A 17,470-nucleotide genomic window follows, 5' to 3' on the forward strand; every position below is an offset into this window, starting at 1 on the left:
CAGACTGCCCGTGGTTCTCCCCTTCTCCTCTGGATCGTATTTATTTATTTATACGGTGAATGTAATAAAACTCCAGCAGGAAACGGAGGCGATTCCCTGCCATTCCCCGCAAGCCAGCCCTGGGCCGGGGCGAACAAGGAGGTGCATTGTGCGGCACAGACCTGCCTGCCAGTGCCGAGCTGCGCACGGGGCCGAGGGGCGAAGAAAGGGCCGTGTGTGTCTGTGCCTGCACCGCTAACCGGTGCTGACACCCGCCTGCTGGCAGCGGGCAGATCAGTGGCACCGTGCATGGGGCGTCCTGGGGGAGAAGCTTCACTTTGTGGGGCAAGCGGGGCTGGAGATGAAAGAGCTCCTGTACTGGCTTGGGACGTTGTCTGGGAGCACCACAGAGCCTGCTCCCAGCACACAGCACCTCCTCTGCCTGTCCTTGGGCTGCCATGAAACAGGGGTGGGCACTGAAGGTCAGCTGGGGGCCAGTCAGGCGCCCCACAGCCCTGTCTGGCCGCTGTATGACCTGCTCTTCCCAGGGATGAGCCAGCTGGGAGGGAGCTCCAGCCCTTCACCTGCCTCCATCAGGCAACAGCTGCAAACTGCAGATACTGCCATCGGTAGGGTTCAGAGTGAACGCCTGCTGCCAAGGCTCACCTGGGTCCTGTTCTCCCCCTAGAGGGGCCTGTAGGGGTGAGCGAGGTGGCTGGGGGCAGGGCATTGCTCAGTCCAGCTTCCCCTTTGACGGGGAGGAGTTCCCCACAGCCAGGGACAATGCGTGCCAGCCCCCCTGAAGTCTGTAAGCAGCCTGGCGTGCTGCCAGCTGCGTTGCCAGACGCACTCGCCAGCTTAACTACTGTGGGGACGGTGGGGGGGGACTGCCCAATGTCCCCTCTTGTCCCCTTGCTAGCCAGCTCCCCACCATGCTCCCAGCCGGGGCTCCCCTGGGGCACCCCACTGCCCCCCTGCCCGTTCCCCCGAGGCCCACAGCTGCAGGGGGTCCCCATCCCTGTGCCGGTCCCTCGGGCTCCCAGGGCTCCTGGGGGCATGGGGACGTGCCCTGCACCCTGTGTCTCCTGCCTTCGTGTCAACGCTGTGTTGGCGGGGGTGTCACGGCCCGGGGACCCTGTGGCCCTGGCCCAGGAGCTGGGCTGCCCGGCAGCAGGACTGTCTCACCATGCCACCCCCAGTTTGCGGTGCCGCAGGGTGCCCACGGCTCCCCAGCTGCAGGGTGATGGGGTGACCAGGCTGCAGCGGGCACCCCTGGGGAATTCTTGCCACCCCCGTGTCCCTGAGCCTTGGCCCCGTGTCCCCGCACCGTGGACTGGGGTTGTCACCGCAAACGCACGCAGGGGACCCGAGGCCAGGCGGTGACCTGGACAGCTCAGGGTACGGCGCGACCTGGGGATGCTGCGGCCACCCACCGCCCCAGGGTGGCAGGGGGACGCCCCCGGGCAGGCAGAGGTCCAGGGGGGTGCCGATGGGATGGAGCAGGGGGGTGTTGAGCACAGCACCCCCAGCACCGCAGCCCCAGCACCTCGCCACCTGCGCCTGCAGCTCCTTCCACTGCCCGCAGCCGCACAGCTGCCCGTTCAGGCAGGGAAGGCAGACACAGGCAGCGGCTCTGAACAGCTCCTCGAGTTACCAAAACCGCGCACCCGGGGGAAAAGGGGTAGAAAACTCCGGGGTCCTGCAGGAAACGTCTCTGCAGCCCCTCGGTGTGGTGCAGAGGTGCGGGCGCTGCAGCCCGTGAGCGGGCAGGTTGTGCCCGGGACCGCCGCGCGGGCAGGGATGCAGCCCCTCGGGGACCCTCTGGAGCCTTTGGCATGGCTGGGGAGCGTGCCAGCGCGTGCTGTGCCAGCCGGGACACTGGGAGCGCGGATGGCAGCGGGGTGAGGGAGGGAGGGGACAGTCCTGTCCTCCAGGGGACACACGCCCGTGTCCGGGTGTCTCAGCAGCAAGTGACGGGGTGTCAGCGCCTGGCTGGGGGCCAGCAGAACCCCCCAGGACGTGGGGCTGGGGTGCCCAGTGCTCCCTGCCTTGCCTGATGCCGCTGGCACTGCCGTGCCCACAGTGCCCTTCCGGGAGGGGGCTCCTGCCCGCAGGCACAAACCACAAAATAGCTGCAGTCGGGTGTACAGCGAGTGGGGCTGGTAATTCCCCCCCGACGGGGTCTCGCTGCTCTAAGGACAGAATCAGGGAAGAAATGGCTTTTCCCTTCCGTTGGCACTGGCTGGGCAGGATCCCAGCACGCTCACCCATCTCCTCCTGCCAGTGTCAGGTTCCTCCGGCCGTTTGTTTAGTGACTGTCCCCCAAAATCCCATCTTCCCAGCCTGCTGCTGCCTGCGCGCGGCGGGGAGCCTGGCAGGCCGCTCACGGAGGCCGTGGGGCACAGAGCATCACTCGCCCCATGGCGTGAACAGTCTGGTGCACACGTGTGTGCATCTGCCTCACACAGGACTGTGCCTGGGTGTAGGAAGGGTTCAGGCTCGAGGATCGCTCCTGCTGGTGCGTGGGAGGGTGTCCCCAGGGTGACGGCGGCCAGCGCAGGGGGCAGCTGCCCCTCCGGCCGGATGGGTGCCAGCCCGCAGCCCCACGGGGTGCCCGGCGTGGGGTGGTCCCAGGATGGACCCCTGCACCTGCTCGCCAGCCCATCCGGCCCCAGCACCGGCATCCCTTTGAAACTGAAGCCGCTGGCTTTTCACACCAGCTATTCCTGTGAAATTCTTCAGGAAAATTATCCCCCCCGGATCCCCGCGGGGCTGTGCCATCGCCCTCCCCCCCCGCTGGCAGGGAGAGCATGGGGTGCCGCAGAGCCCGGGTTTGCCCCTGGGCACGGCCAGTGGCCTCTCCTTGCTATTTGGGTTTTCCCTCCCTGCCCCAGCCTGTGAACCTGGCGCTGTGGGGAGCCAGGACCACCGAGGGTCTGGGGGCTATGCAGGGCAGAGCCTGCTGGGGAGGGGCAGGGGCGAGGGCTGTCCCCTCCCCAGCTCCACCTCCCCCTCCCTGCCTCCATCACCCTATCCCCTGCCCTATTGCCCTCTCCCCAGCTCCATAGCCCCTCCCTGGCTCCATCACCCCCTGCCCGGCTCCATCACCTCCTCCTCTACTCCACTGCTCCCTCCCCTGCTCCATCATTCCCTCCTCTGCTCCATCACCCTCTCCCCAGCTCCACCACCCCCTTTGCTAGCTCCCACCGGGGTTGTCCCCATTGTTGGTGCCAAGGGGATCCCCCAAACCCCGTGGCCCAGGGAGGACCATCCATGGCTGGGCAAGAGGGGCATTGCTGCAGCCCCTCTTTACGCTGGGGCGGCAGCGGGGGATTTTTCTCCACCCGGGGTGCTTCCTGCTCTCCTTCCCCTCCCCTCGCTGAGGCTCCTGCACAGGTTTGCAAGCGCTGTTGACGGGAAGAAAGGAAATGGGGCAAAGCTGCTGCCAGGAACCACAGGCTCCCGGGCTCCTGCGATACGGCCCCGCTCCGCCGGCCTGGCCGCTTCCCGGGCAGGGTTTCTGTGCAGCCTCTGTGAGCCCTTTCTTCCAGCTATTGATATTGGAATCCCAGCCCAGGGCCACTTCCAAGGCCGTAAATCTGCTGTGTTGCTCTACCTGGAGTTCTTGTTTTCACTGCGAGGCTTCCAGACCTGCTGGAGATCTCGGCTTCTGTGCACGGCCATGATGTCCCCATCCCGGCGGCGAGCACCATGCTGTCCCCTCCCCGGCTGCCCCGGCGTACCCCAGGGGTGCGAACACGGATGGGCAGGTCGCTCCCCAGAGGCACGGGCTGTGGTGCAACGGAAGAGCAAGACGTGACCAAGGGTTGGGATGCTGGTGACACCCCTGGTACCCCCCTGCCCACCTCTGTGGGTGGGATAAAGCTCCGGGAGGGGTTCCATGGGAGCTTTGCTGTCCCCATTGCAGGTCCCTGAGGCTGGGGCAGGGCTTGGGCACCCCATGGATTACCCAAGTAGGGTGTCGGGGTGGGGGAAGAGCACCCCAGGGTGCCACCCTAAGGTGCAGGGCGGAGGTTAGGGGCGGCTGCTCCTCTGCATTAAAAGGAGCCCCTTGACTCTGAAAATCCATGTGTTGCTCTTGGCTGGGCTGCAGCACCTCCTGCCAAGAGCAACAGTTTTCCATATTAAAGCAAAATTAAATTAAAATACATTTATTTGTGAGCTTGACCCCCCCTCTCCCCATTAACCCTTTGCAGCCAAGGCGGCAGGGTTTGGAGGTACGAGGGCACCCGTGGGGGTGAGCTGGGATGGTGGGGCTGGCACCCTGGGGTCCCATCCAGCCCCTGCCTGTGGGCCCTGCTGTGCCTGCTACCCGCCCAGGACCCTCACGGGGCAGCCAGAGCTGGTTCTGAGATGTTTGGCTGTTTCCAGGTGATGTTTCCAAGCTTTCCTGAGCAAACGGCTCCCGAAAGGGAAGCCTTGGTGGCAGCAGCTGGGTTTTAGGGTGCCCCAGAGCGGTGGCAGTGCCACCCTTGGGTCCCTCATCCTGGGGTTGGGGGGGTGGATGGGGTGAGGGACCCCAGGGACAGGTCCCAGCACCCTGTGGGTGCCACTTCCATCCCAGCCATGGCAGACACAGCTGTGGCTGCCAGCTCCCCCGTGGGTGATGATTTGCCCCCAAACCTTCACCGCAGCACAAAATACCCGAAACCCTTTTTTGTGTGTTTCGTGTGCTTTTTTAGAGCTGGTGGCCAAGGGGACAAAGCCCCCTCCAGCACCCCAAATAACACTTTTCCCAGGGCTCCAGAGCCGGGGGAGCAGTTGCCCCAAGCTAGAGGGAAATTCCAGGGCGACGGCTTATCTCCTGCACCGTTACAATAACCGATAAGCGGCTCCCATGGAATTTCCTTATAGCGCCGAATCGAGGATGTTTAAATAATGTATGGCCGGGGTGTCAGTATGTGGCTGGCGATTAGGAGCCGCGTTGACAGGCTGTTATGTTGTTACTAAAGAAATCGCAGGGCTGCGGGAATGCCTGGGAGCAGCGCGGCGCCCGGACCCCCAGGCGCCAGCCTGTGCCCACACCCGCTGCTGGCACGGGCAGGCACCGGGGCCGGGTGTCCTGGCAGGGCATCTCAGGGGCCCTGCCCGAATTGCCCCTGGGATGGCTGGATCCCGCAGGGCCGAATGTGGGATTGGCAGCTCCGGGAAAGGGCAGGCAGCTGGTGGCATCTTGTGGAGGTGGCATGGGCAGCAAAGCCCGTCCCCAGCGGTGCTGCCCGCCCCAGCATGTTGTTAACGCTGGCCTGAGCGCCCTTGGCTCCTCCAGCCAGGCACCCTCAGCCTCCCCTGGCATGGGTGATCTGTCACCCTGCGAGTGGGACACCGGATTTCATGGGCTGGCAGCCCCAGCTCAGCCACAGTGACCTGTGCCAACACCCAGGAGCTGCCCTGGCCTCACACGTCACCAGTGCTGGGTGCCATCGCTGTCCCCTGCCCGTGGGCACAGGGACCCTGCCCTGCCGCCAGCCTTGCCTGGGTGGCGGCGGGGGACGGAGGGTGCTGGGCAGGGCCATGGCTCTCCCAGCCTGTGCTGTGGGCGCTGGGGCTGAGCCACCTCCCACGGTCCCCACTGTCCCACCACGGCCCCCAAGGGGTGTGCAGGCCCCCGCTCTGCTCCGTGCGGGGTGTGGGTGCACTGCAGCGATGTGAATTTCCCAGTTCTCAGCAGCAGGACCAAAGTTGCACTTTCTGTCCCCAAGCTGTGGCACGTCACCCCGCCAGCCTGCGGGGAAGGGGGGTCCCAAGGGGCTGCCCTGGTGTGTGCCCCCCGCGGCCGCCTGTGCCCTGTGCACCATCGCCCAGGTGTGCACAGCCACTCACCCCCGAAACGCCACCATGCTGCTGCTGTCCCTGGGAGCGGGTTTGGGCCCCGGCAGCACCCGGGGGGTTTGGGGCACCAGCGAGGTCACGCGTGTTCCTGTGCCCAGGGCGGGAAAGGGGTGTGTGCACACGTGTGCCAGTGCACATGGCTGGCCCCACGGGTGTGTGGGGCCACAGCGTGTGCTGTGCCTGGCTGGGGTGTGCGCACGTGTGTGTGTGCACTTGTGCATGTGTGTTTGTGTGTGCGTGTGTGCCTGTGCACGCTGGGTGTGTGTCAGCAGGGTTGGGGGTGCGGCGGGTGTGCGGGACCGTCAGGGCTGGGGGTGAGGGCGGCGGCGGCCGGGTGTGGGCTGTGATGGCGGGTGCGGAGTCTGTGCGGGTGCCCCACAGCCGTGGGGGCTGTGTTGGGGTGTTCACCCGTGGGTGCCCCAGGCCTGCGGGGCCGGGTGAGGCCGGCGCTGCGGGTCCCGCTGCGGCTGCGAGCCCCGGCCGCGGTGCGGGTCCCGGTGCGGGTCCCGGTGCGGGTGCCGGTGCGGGTGCCGGTGCGGGTCCCGGTGCGGGTGCCCTCCGCCTGCCGCTGCCGCTCGCCCCACCCCGCCCCCGGAGAGGCGCGTCTCCCTCTGGCCCCGCCCCGGGGGCGTGTCCACGCGCGAGGCGGGGCGGGGCGGGGCGGGCCCGTCCCGGCCGGCGGGCGCGGCGCGGCCGGGGCTCGGCGGGCGCGGGGCGGCGCGGGGCGCTCGGCGGGGCCGCCGCCGCATGGCGCGCGGGGCCGGGGCCGCGGGCGGGGCCGGGGGGAGCTGCCCCGGCGCGGCGCCGCCGCCGCAGCAGCCGCCGCAGCGAGCGGCCGTCCCCGGGGCGCGGGGGCGGCGGGGCCGGGCGATGGCGGCGCTGTAGCCGCGGGGCCGGGGCCGGGGCCGGGCGATGGCGGCGCTGCGGCTGCGGCTGGCCCTGTCGGTGCTGTGGCAGCTGGCGGCGGCCGGGCGCGGGCTGGAGCTGGGCGGGCTGGAGGGGCCGCGGGGGCGCGCGGCGCGGTGCCAGCCCGTCGACATCCCCATGTGCCGGGGCATCGGGTACAACCTGACCCGCATGCCCAACCTGCTGGGCCACGAGAGCCAGCGCGAGGCCGCCCTGAAGCTGCACGAGTTCGCGCCGCTGGTGGAGTACGGCTGCCACGTCCACCTGCGCTTCTTCCTCTGCTCCCTCTACGCGCCCATGTGCACCGACCAGGTGAGCGCCAGTATCCCCGCCTGCCGCCCCATGTGCGAGCAGGCCCGCCACAAGTGCGTCCCCATCATGGAGCAGTTCAATTTCGGCTGGCCCGAGTCGCTCGACTGCGGCAAGCTGCCCACCAAGAATGACCCCAACGCCCTCTGCATGGAGGCCCCCGAGAACGCCTCGGCCGCCGAACCCCACAAGGGCCAGGGCATGCTGCCCGTGGCGCCCCGGCCCTGGCCGCCGGGCACTGCCGAGGGCCGGGGACCCAACGGTCTGGGGGCCTGCGACAACCCGGAGAAGTTCCAGTACGTGGAGAAGAGCCTCTCCTGCGCACCCAGGTGCTCCCCCGGGGTGGACGTCTACTGGTCCCGGGAGGACAAGGACTTTGCCTTCATCTGGATGGCCGTCTGGTCCACCCTCTGCTTTGTCTCCACCGCCTTCACTGTCCTCACCTTCCTGCTCGACCCCCACCGCTTCCAGTACCCTGAGAGGCCCATCATCTTCCTCTCCATGTGCTACAACGTCTACTCCGTGGCCTTCATCATCCGCTCGGTGGCAGGGGCCGAGAACATCGCCTGCGACCGGGAGAACGGTGAGCTCTACATCATCCAGGAGGGGCTGGAGAGCACGGGGTGCACCATCGTCTTCCTCATCCTCTACTACTTCGGCATGGCCAGCTCACTCTGGTGGGTTGTCCTCACCCTCACCTGGTTCCTGGCTGCTGGGAAGAAGTGGGGACACGAGGCCATCGAGGCCCACAGCAGCTACTTCCACATGGCTGCCTGGGGCATCCCGGCCATGAAAACCATCATCATCCTCACCATGCGGAAGGTGGCTGGCGACGAGCTCACGGGGCTGTGCTATGTGGGTAGCATGGATGTCAGCGCCCTGACTGGCTTCGTTCTCATCCCCCTCTCCTGCTACCTGGTCATCGGCACCTCCTTCATCCTGACGGGCTTCGTCGCCCTCTTCCACATCCGGAAGATCATGAAGACGGGCGGCACCAACACGGAGAAGCTGGAGAAGCTGATGGTGAAGATCGGGGTCTTCTCTATCCTCTACACCGTCCCAGCCACCTGCGTCATTGTCTGTTACTTCTACGAGCGGCTGAACGTGGATTACTGGAACCTCAGGGCCCTGGAGCGCGGCTGCCTGCACCTCCCCGGCCGGCGCGCCGCCAACTGCTCCTTGGAGGCCTCGGTGCCCACCGTGGCCGTCTTTATGCTAAAGATTTTCATGTCGCTGGTAGTGGGCATCACCAGCGGGGTGTGGGTGTGGAGCTCCAAGACGCTGCAGACCTGGCAGAGCCTGTGCAACAGAAAGCTGGGCATGAGGACGAGGGGCAAGCCCTGCAGCGGGGTGAGCTGCGGTGGGGTGCACTGCCACTACAAAGCCCCCACAGTCATGCTGCACATGACCAAGACGGACCCGTATCTGGACAACCCGACACACGTCTAGAGCGGGGGCTGCCCCCTTCCCGGGGACAGCGCGCCGGGGGAAGCCGGCCTCACGGGTAAGGGGCGAGGGGACGCCGCTGGGGCCGAGGGCAGAGGCTGAGCGGTGGCAGGAGGGGGGATGCACACTGGTTTGGGGGGGTGAGGCCTGCGGGACCCCCCCGGCACCGCTCGACCCTGACAAGTAGCTGCTTTTTCCTAGAGGTTGTTTTGTTGTTGTTGCTGTTGCCAAATCCAGTGACTCTTCTAACGCTTTCTTTGGCGGGGCGGTGGGGACGGGGCAGGGAGGGGAATAATCCAGTCCGTGTTTATTTAATTCTGTAATTTATTTTAGATTTTTTTTTTTTTAATCATTAGCTGCGAGGAATGGAAAAAACAATAAACCCTGGATGTGTTATTACAACCGAGCCTGGTGCTGTTTGGAGGAATTTGAGGGGGTCGAGAGCAGCCCCACAGGAGCCCTCCCAGCTCAGCGGGTTGGGGCCACGATCCCCGCGGTGGGTGTGTGCCGGGCCCGGGGGGCTCTCCTGCCTGTGGAAAGACGAGCGTGCTGTGCTGGGGTGCCGCCGGCTGCGGCGGGAGCATGGTAACGGGGGGGCTCCCTGTGTCCAGCTCCCCCCGTGGCTTCCCCAGGGCTGGTCCTGGCACTCGCCACCTCCTGGCTGAGGAGGAGGGTTTTCCTGTGCTGTCACGCTAATGAATCATCTTTTCCGCTCCGTGCTCCGTAGGTGATTTGTGTTGGTGCCATCGGCTGCCGAGGCCTCGGTGCCAGGCGAGGGGGCTTGGCGCTCCGGCACCCAGGGCACAGCAGGCCAGGAGCCGGGATGATGGGCTGGGGACGTGGGACCTTTGGGCAGAGAGGGCTCAGCTTTGATGTCCCACACAGAAGCCCAAGGTGCGGGTAATGGAAACTTCTGGGCAGCTTTATTTATCCCCTGCTCCGGTTACAATCCCAGCTTGCCTTCCCCATTGTCTGGAGGGAAATTCAAGCCTCAGCTGGTGTCGCCTGGGGGGAGCCGGGGCCGTCCTCACCGCGGGCTGGCCAGGGCACGAGGTGGGCAGCGGTGGCAGGTGCCACTGTCCTCCTGGACAGGGTGGATCTGCTGGGGGCTCAGCGGCGGAGGCGGGGGGGGCAGCTCATCTCCACAGAGGGTCCAGTCCATGGGGCTGGTTTGCCCAGCTGCCCCCAGGGATGTGCAGTGGGTTCCCAGTGCTGGGCGGGGAGAGGTGGGCTCTGCCCCTGCCCCACGGTGGGCAAGGGGCTGTGAGCAGGGACACAGGCAGCCCTGGTGATGCTCAGACTTGCCCATCATCTAATTGCCCATTAATTAGCCAGCACGCAGGCTGGGGCAGTGCTGGGCCACAGTGAGGGTTTCTGGGGCCCCCGTCCCTCTGCCCAGGGAGCAACAAGCCAGCGAGGGACCCTCCTTTCAGCACCCAAATTAGCACCTGCTGCCTGCACCAACAGCCCTCAGCCCCCACCCCAGCGAAGCCCTTGTGGCTCAGAGCCCCATGTCAGAGGTGTAAGACCCCTGCTCCAAGCTGGAGGTGGTGGCAGAGTCTGGGTTCGGCGGCCCCTTGCCCGCTGCCACGCTGCGCCAGGGCTTTGTGCTGCGTGATTGATGCGGCGAAGCGCCTTTCATCGCCGCCCGCAGGGGTGCCGGGACGGCTGGAGAAGTCGAGCGACTGATCTAAGAAAAGCCTTCGCCTCCCCTGGGAGCTGGGGTGGCAGCCAAGGTGCGAAGGAGCCCCCACTGCCTCGACAGTGCGGGGAGATGGCAAGGGGCTGGTGCCTGATTTGGGGTGCTGGGAGGCAGGCTGGCACCCAGCCCCTTCCCCAGGCTGGTGATAGTGCCAGGGCAGGGACCCTGCCTGGCCCCCACCACTGGCGGGGGGGACTACAGCCTCGTGAGCTACCCTGGGAGGGTTTGTTTGGGCAGATAAGAGGGACATGACCTGGGGCAGGAGAGTCAATACTGGCTGCGGGACAGGATCCAAAGTCCAGCGCAGGGAGCCAGGCACAACGCACGGCAGGGCCGTGTCCCTGTGCCGGGGTACAGCCCATGGGCCAGACACCCCCCAGGCTGCAGGCAGGCAGCCCCGCAGCGCTGAGCCCTGAGCCAGCTCAGTGCACCTTTGGCTCATGCACCCAGACACGCGACACAGGGATGGCACTGGGGTGTGCATGTGTCCGGCTGCGGTGCCCGGCAGGGACAGCCTGCCCTTGAGCACCCCAGCACTTGCCAAGTAACTCGCTGCGTCTCCAGCACTCGCCCAGATAACCGGCCCTGCCAGCACCTGACCACCACATGCTATCAGCCCCGGCAGCCCAACCGGCTCCGCCAGAGGCAGCCAGCCCTGAGGTCTTGCGCATGGCTGGCCCCACTGGGGAGACAGAGCTTTTCCACAGAGCCTGCCCCAAAGTGGACCTGGCCCTTGGAAGGGCTCTGGGCCCAGGACACTGGCTGTCCCCTTGTCACAGCTGCTACTTCAACCCTTGGCTGGGGAGGCTCAGCCTTCCTCCGTATCCCCCAGCCCAAGATCATCCCTGCATCCCCATCCTACTTGGAGCAGCCTCAAAGGCTGCCAAACACCCGGCTCCAGCAGGTTGCTGCCCTCTGCAAGGGCAAGCAAGGCTCAGCCCTGCCCCGTTGCTGCAGGGGCAGCCCCCCAGCTTGGGCGCTCCTGCCACGGTTACCCCATGCCCAGTGCCTGCAGGAGGGATGGCTGCAGGGGCTGAGCCAGGGCTGCCACTGGCTGAGAGCAGGCTCAGGACACCCCGAGGTCCTTGTTCAGCCAAGCATGGAGAAGTCGAGCCTAGTGCCCCCAGCACTCACTGCGCTGTGGCCGTTATCGCCCCTCACATGGCAGGATGCTCCCTCCGACTGAGCAGCAGAAGGAAAGTCGCTGTGCTCTGGGCACGTGCTGAAAGTCCCGAGTTACCCAGACTATTAATTGACTAATATTAATGATTAAGCCATGAGGAAGCCCAAGGGGGACCAAACTCACGGCTTCTCACCTGCTGCACCCTCATGGCCTCCTCCTGAGGCCATGCTGGAACTCCAGAAAATACAGGTGCCCCACCAGGGCTGGTCACGGGCCAGCCCCGGTGAGACAGCGTGTGCAGCCGGGCCAGTGCCCGTCCCCCAGCCCATGGCTGCCCGCCAGCCCCGCACGCTCGCCTGCCAGGCGTGGGGACAGCTATTTATAGCTCCTGCACAGGACACTAATGCCATGCAGGGGCTGCTATAAAAAGCAAGTGTCTGAAAAGGTCTCACAGCAGATGCTGATGTGAGGTCTCCACGCTGAGGCCTGGAAACATCCCAGCTTGAGTCACGCTCTGATTCACCCAGGTCCTGTTGCATGCCCAGCAAGGCAAACCACCTCTTGTGGAGAGGGGATGAGGCTTCTCTGGGGAAAGCAGCATCCGTCCATTGCCGAGCACCTTCAAGCCCTCACACCCATCAGAGAATCTCTTCTGCCCAGCAGAGCCAGATCTTGTTGAAGCACTCCCAGCTCAGCTCCTGAGCCACGAAGACGATGAAGACACCCAAGAAAAACCATCACCCTCCTGGCAGTGCAGCACTAGCAGAAATGCAGGCAAAACTTCAGCCAACACATTTGTTTCGCAGCCTATGGGTGGTACATCGGCACTGGTTCATCACCTCCCCAGGCCATGCTGCCTTTGAAGCTCGCTACGTCAGAAAGCCCAGCCTGTCCCCGCTAGGCTGCTAGAGACCAGGGTGGCGGGCTGGGAGTCGTGCTTTCGGAGACACACCAGGAATGGTCCTCACTGAGCTCCAAGTTGCAGCCAGCAAGGGAAAAAACACATCAACAAAACAAGGGAAGCAGTTTTGATGGCCAGCCAGGCAACACTGGGGTGAAAGAGTAGAAACATTTCAGCTTCCCCATCACCCCCTTGTATTCCCTTCAGAAGAGCTACCAAGTGCCACCCTGGGGCAGGAGGACAAGCGTCACACTGGCAGCCCGCAGGAGACAAGGGACCAAAAGGGGTGGCCAGCCTGAGGACTGCTCCCACATCCCGGGGACTTCCCCCTGTCCAGGGGCAGGACGAGCACAGCCCTGTCGTCATCCCTGGGGAGGATGATAAGCAAGGCCAGCTCAGAGCACACACGTCCACGCCGGCACATTACCTCCTGCCCAGCACAGCCAAGGACGGGCGGTGTGCGACAGCAGCCCTGCCGCAGAGGGCATGGCACAACCTGGCTGAGACACCGGGAGCCAAGGCACAGCCCCGGCGATGGTATAACCGAGCCTGAGCAGGAGGCCTAGAAGACAGTTCCTCACAGTTGTAAGCTGACCTGACCCAGACTTGCTGTTCCCTTGATCCCTGGCTCTGCAGCTCCATTCTCCTTCCGGAAGGCAGTGATATCGTGTCTGATGGGGGCTCTGGGGAAGGCAGAGGCGAGACATCCCAGACAGTCCCACACGAACACAGGGTACCTGCAAAGGACTTGCTGCAAGCCAGTTTTACAAACACAAGTACATAATGTTTATTTTTAAGTTTCCAATTTATTACAAGTACAGCCCTTAGCAGAAACCCCCTCCCACCCAAGTGACAATTTATTTTTAAAAAACGTACAGTTCCAAAGGTTTCACCATGTAGGACCTGCAGAAAATGTTCTCTATGGACATGACAAAACCAAGCCTCTGAAGGGGACGTGCGAAATACAAATGTCAGTGCTATTCTGTGGGGCAGGGAGCTGAGGCTGGGGAGAGGGGAAGAGGGGAAGAGGGAAGTGGCTGGAAACCTGCCTAGTCTCTGCAGCCATCAACAGTCCAGAACTGAAACAAATACCTGTTAAAAAAAACTCCAAACCTAAAAAGTTCACAAAACTAGGCCACAATTTTTAATCGATGATTCTTTTCTTCTTAAACCACAGGAGCTGCAACAGCTGCTTTTGCTTTTCTGTTACAAAACCAGTATAGAGCAGCCCTGTGGCTGGTTTGTTCCAAATTGAAGACTTCTATAATAAAAAGTTCAAGCCCTGGTTGTATGATCAAAACCTGTCATGATGGAGAGGGAGAGGTGATGAAAAAACCACAAACTTAGAAGAAAGTATCTCGGGCGGCAGGACCCACTGCTGGGGTTGCAGCAGAGGAGCCTCCCAGCAAGATGGGGCTGGTTGGCCTGTGTGGGACGGTCCTCACCGTGCTGGGGGAATGTGAGGGAGGGGAGCTAGGGAAGGTATTACTGCAAAACATGGTGAGAGCATGGCTAGAGAGGGACTGGGAGATCCCCCGCCAACAAGTCGCCCAGTGTAACTCCAGCTACTGGTATGAAAATGAGCTTGAAGAGAGGGGGAAATATAAAGCAAACACAATTTCATATAAACTGTACATGTGCCAAAGCAAGACACAACAGTATCTTACAGGTGTTCTTTGTACAAGATGACAGCTAGAAACAAGCCACTTTTAACTAGAAAATTAATTTAAAAAGTTACACATAACATGTTTCTGCTGCTCCCCTTGCCCTGGAGCTCCCTACAGGGTGTGCAGAAAACCATGCTCCCCAGTATGCTTCTGGCACTCGGTTCATCCAAAGGGCTACATGATTGTGTGCTGGTCAAGGTAAGCAGGGAAGCCAACTGCCTCCTCTCTGCCATGTACATGTGAAGAGCTGAGCTCAGAAGAACCCCCTTCGGAGCACAATCTCCAGAGATCGCTCCTCAAGAGAAGAGGGGAAAAGCAAGAGCACCTCAAAGCCAATTGCATTAGGATGCTGGTGAAAGCCGTATCTCCATAAATGTAAGTGCTTGCTTGCCCTATGCAGCCCTTCATTGGGGGCTCAGAATTAACACCATATAAATATATACATACAAGAACTAGCCGCCCATTGGCCTAATCGCACCCAGTCCTTCCGTGAAGCAATATGATCCCTCCCTGCACCAGCTCAAGGCTGGTTTCACATCACAGGCAGCAGACGGCAGAGGTCCCTCCGCACTCCAGCCCTGGCTGCTCACGGAGGGGAGGAAGTGGCTCATCCCAAGGAAGCCGACAGCGCCTGAGCTGGAGTAGGCTTCGTGCTCCCCTGCCCAGCCCTTACCCTCCCACCTTCCCCCTCCTTGCAGGACAGGCTCATTAAGAGCGTTGTGGATTTTGCAGGAAGCAATAAGTCATCTCTGCTCACTCAGTGGATGACCAAATACTTGAGAAAATTGCAGAAAAATTAAAACTAGGACGGGCCAAAGGGAAGGCTGGATTAAAACAGACATGCCTGCTGCTTCCCAACTCCCTCCAGACAACCCATCCTGCTGCCCAGCAGCACCAGAAGGCCTGCTCCAGCTCTGGCTCTCCCTCTAGACTCCCCATCCCTCATTTCTTCCTTTTCCGCCCCCGGGAATGTTCAAGGGGCTCTGACTCACTGTCCCCTTCCTGCTCCTCCAGTCCCTGGCACCTGGCAGAGAGCTTCTTGCGTTTCCTGCGTGCATATGTGTGGCCAGGCAGGTGTTTGTGCACCATGTCAATCAAACACTGTTCCGTCTTCTCCAGGCAGGACAGTACATGACTCCTGCTCTCGTTGTAGCACTCGGCGTTGGAGAACACCTGCTTCATGTCAGACAGGAACTCCTGCACTGAGCGGTAACTGCCACAAGAGCACTTGCTCTGCATAGTCTGGAAGTCCATAGGGTTGCTGATGACCTCAAAGTAATCTTCAGCTTCCTCCGTGGTCACTGGCTCCCTGCCGAACGAAGAGCCACAAAGATAGGGGGAAAATGATGGCCCCGGCCGCACGCAGAGCAGAGCTGTAGAGGAGCGAGAATCAACCGCACCCCCCTTGCTCGAGCGGCAGCCCTCACCTGCACCCCCCCAGTGCCATAACAAACCGAAGCAGCACCTTGACAGCGCTACAGACGTGTCAGCCCCATGGTGGCCACAGCACGATGATGGGAAGGACAGCAGCTTGTCCTTCTGCCCAGAGAGCTGGTCCAGGCATGGGGACTGGCAGGTGGCAGAGCCACCTTCTCTGTCACAATGCCTACAGAGCACCCTGAAAATCCTGGAGGCTGCAGAAAGCACCCACCCCAGCCTCCCCTCTTCAGCCCACAGCCTACCACCCTCTGTTACACCACCTCAGAAGGGCCCCACATCATCAGTCCAGCAGAGGACTGAGAGCGCATGGTGGTTTCTTCTGGAGCAGCTTCACTCCCTTTCTTCCCATCTGTAACTGGCTTTTGAAACCCTGGTCTCGCAGCCAGCAAGTGGATCCGGCAAGACTGCAGCATGGCCAACCCACTCCTACACACTGCCTGCAGACAGTCCTGCGCCCGTGGAGGCGGCCACCTGCCCTCACCTGAAGGGCCAGCTAAAGCGGTACTTGATCAGCTTGCTGAGGATCTCCTCACACTTCTGCAACTCGAGGTTTTGGCGACGTGCCGTCTTCCTTGTTTGAAGGACCTGCCCACACAAAGGATGCTGTTAAAAGGAGGGGAACCACTGCAGGCCATAGTGTTCAGCAAACGGTTTTGAGGACAAAGCAGCTGGTTCTTAGCAGAGCTTTTCAATTTTCTCGCTTACGAGCTAGTGTCTCAAGAGGTAGGGATATGTAGTACTGCTGCAGAAACAAAGTTCAAGTCTTTCAAACGCAGCCATCTTCCACAATAATCAAGAGGCAAACTGCTCTGCTGCAGGACCTTTGATGGTAACAGCCAAGACATGCAGTGGCAGCTTGAGTTACAGAACAGGAGCCCCATCTAGAAGCTCTGATGGGAATAGCTCACGAGCAGCCTGTCTTTCCTCCAGGAGCAGCAAGCTTTTTCAAGATAGGTTCGAAGACAGCATGGTCAAAACAAGCAGCCAAAGAATAAATGACAGCAAATGGAGTGTAAATTCCCTCTCCCTGCCTTCTCCGAGCCTCTGGCAGACAGCATGCGAGAGGCAGAGGGAGAAAGCACTTGTGCTGCTGTACTGACACTGCAGAGCCGACCATGCCATTTCAAATACCAAAGAGCAGCTGATGCCTCCAGCACTGCTGTCCTGTACACAGGCTGAACACAAGGTCAGCCATTTGCCCAGGGATCTGCAGCAGGTCAGCCACCAGCACAGGGACATCCCCTCAGCTCTGAGCACACAGCTCACAAGGCATCGCTGCTTAGGTATGTCAGATGATGGGAAGGCTCCACAACACAGGGCACCATTCCTGAGCCATCTTCGGTCTCTTCCCAGGACAAACAATTAAGTGAAAGAGTCCCAGCACAGCGGTCTTTCCCCAAGTCAGTGTTTTGTCAGAGATCCTGACCCAGCTGTTCCTGTAAGATTTTCCCCACTTGAGTCTCCCTGTGAGCTGGCTGTGGCAGCCCATACTGGGCTTGCTGGCTTGGTTGCCCTCCAATCTGTAACACAGACCAGCTAAAAGGATGCTGCAGATCCACTAGCTAGCTCACCCACGCAAGAAGCACAAGAAGCAGTGAGCCCAAAGACCATTATCAAGACTGCTCAGGAAGAGTGACAGGATACACCAGCACTACTAGTGCTGGTCAGTGGACAGATGGCAGACCTAGCAGACAGTCGTGACATGGCCCACGGGGCTAGAGAATCCTGGTGTATCCCCTGTGGTGTGTCCCTCCACCAGGACAAACAGCACAGCATGCTGCAGCTCCACCCCACCTCACATGCACGCACACACAAAATGCTCTGTTCGGGAGCATAAGGTTTTATTCTTTAAATGTCAAGTGAAACCTAAACCAGCCAAATTATGTCCTGGAGACTGGGGAGTGACTATAGGGACAACAACTGTCAGAAAACGGCCAAGGCTGGGGAGCAAGGGTCCAACATTGCTGGCATTCTCTGACCATCCAGGACCCCCTCAGTACCCTCACCTCTCTGCAGAGACATATGGACACTATTTAAAACCCTTTAACAAGCTGCAGGCTGCCTGCTACTCAAGGGGGACAATGTGTGAAAGCGGCTGGGGAAAGATGCCTGGCATATCTGTGCTCCGTTCGTACCAGGCCCTT

General features: G+C 61.9%; 2 protein-coding genes across 2 annotated transcripts in view; one reads left to right on the forward strand and one right to left on the reverse strand.

Annotated features, from left to right (window-relative positions):
* Positions 1-6,744: 6,744 nt before the first annotated feature.
* On the forward strand, positions 6,745-9,155 carry FZD9 (frizzled class receptor 9; the record flags this gene model as incomplete). Its single annotated transcript, XM_082008559.1, has 1 exon — positions 6,745-9,155. One exon carries the CDS (start codon positions 6,745-6,747, stop codon positions 8,494-8,496), a length of 1,752 nt encoding a protein of 583 aa, XP_081864685.1. The 3' UTR covers positions 8,497-9,155.
* A 3,798-nt stretch (positions 9,156-12,953) lies between these two features.
* Positions 12,954-17,470, reverse strand: part of BAZ1B (bromodomain adjacent to zinc finger domain 1B) — a gene marked incomplete at its 5' end in the record, with an annotated part of 58,586 nt that continues 54,069 nt past the window's right edge. The window contains 4 exon segments of the mRNA XM_082008440.1: positions 12,954-13,241; positions 13,244-13,311; positions 14,879-15,195; positions 15,808-15,911. Coding sequence (XP_081864566.1) covers positions 13,197-13,241; positions 13,244-13,311; positions 14,879-15,195; positions 15,808-15,911 — 534 coding nt within the window. The 3' untranslated portion in view covers positions 12,954-13,196.

Source organism: Phaethon aethereus, assembly GCF_964289735.1.
Source record: "Phaethon aethereus genome assembly, chromosome: 19".
NCBI classification, from domain to species: Eukaryota; Metazoa; Chordata; class Aves; order Phaethontiformes; family Phaethontidae; genus Phaethon; species Phaethon aethereus.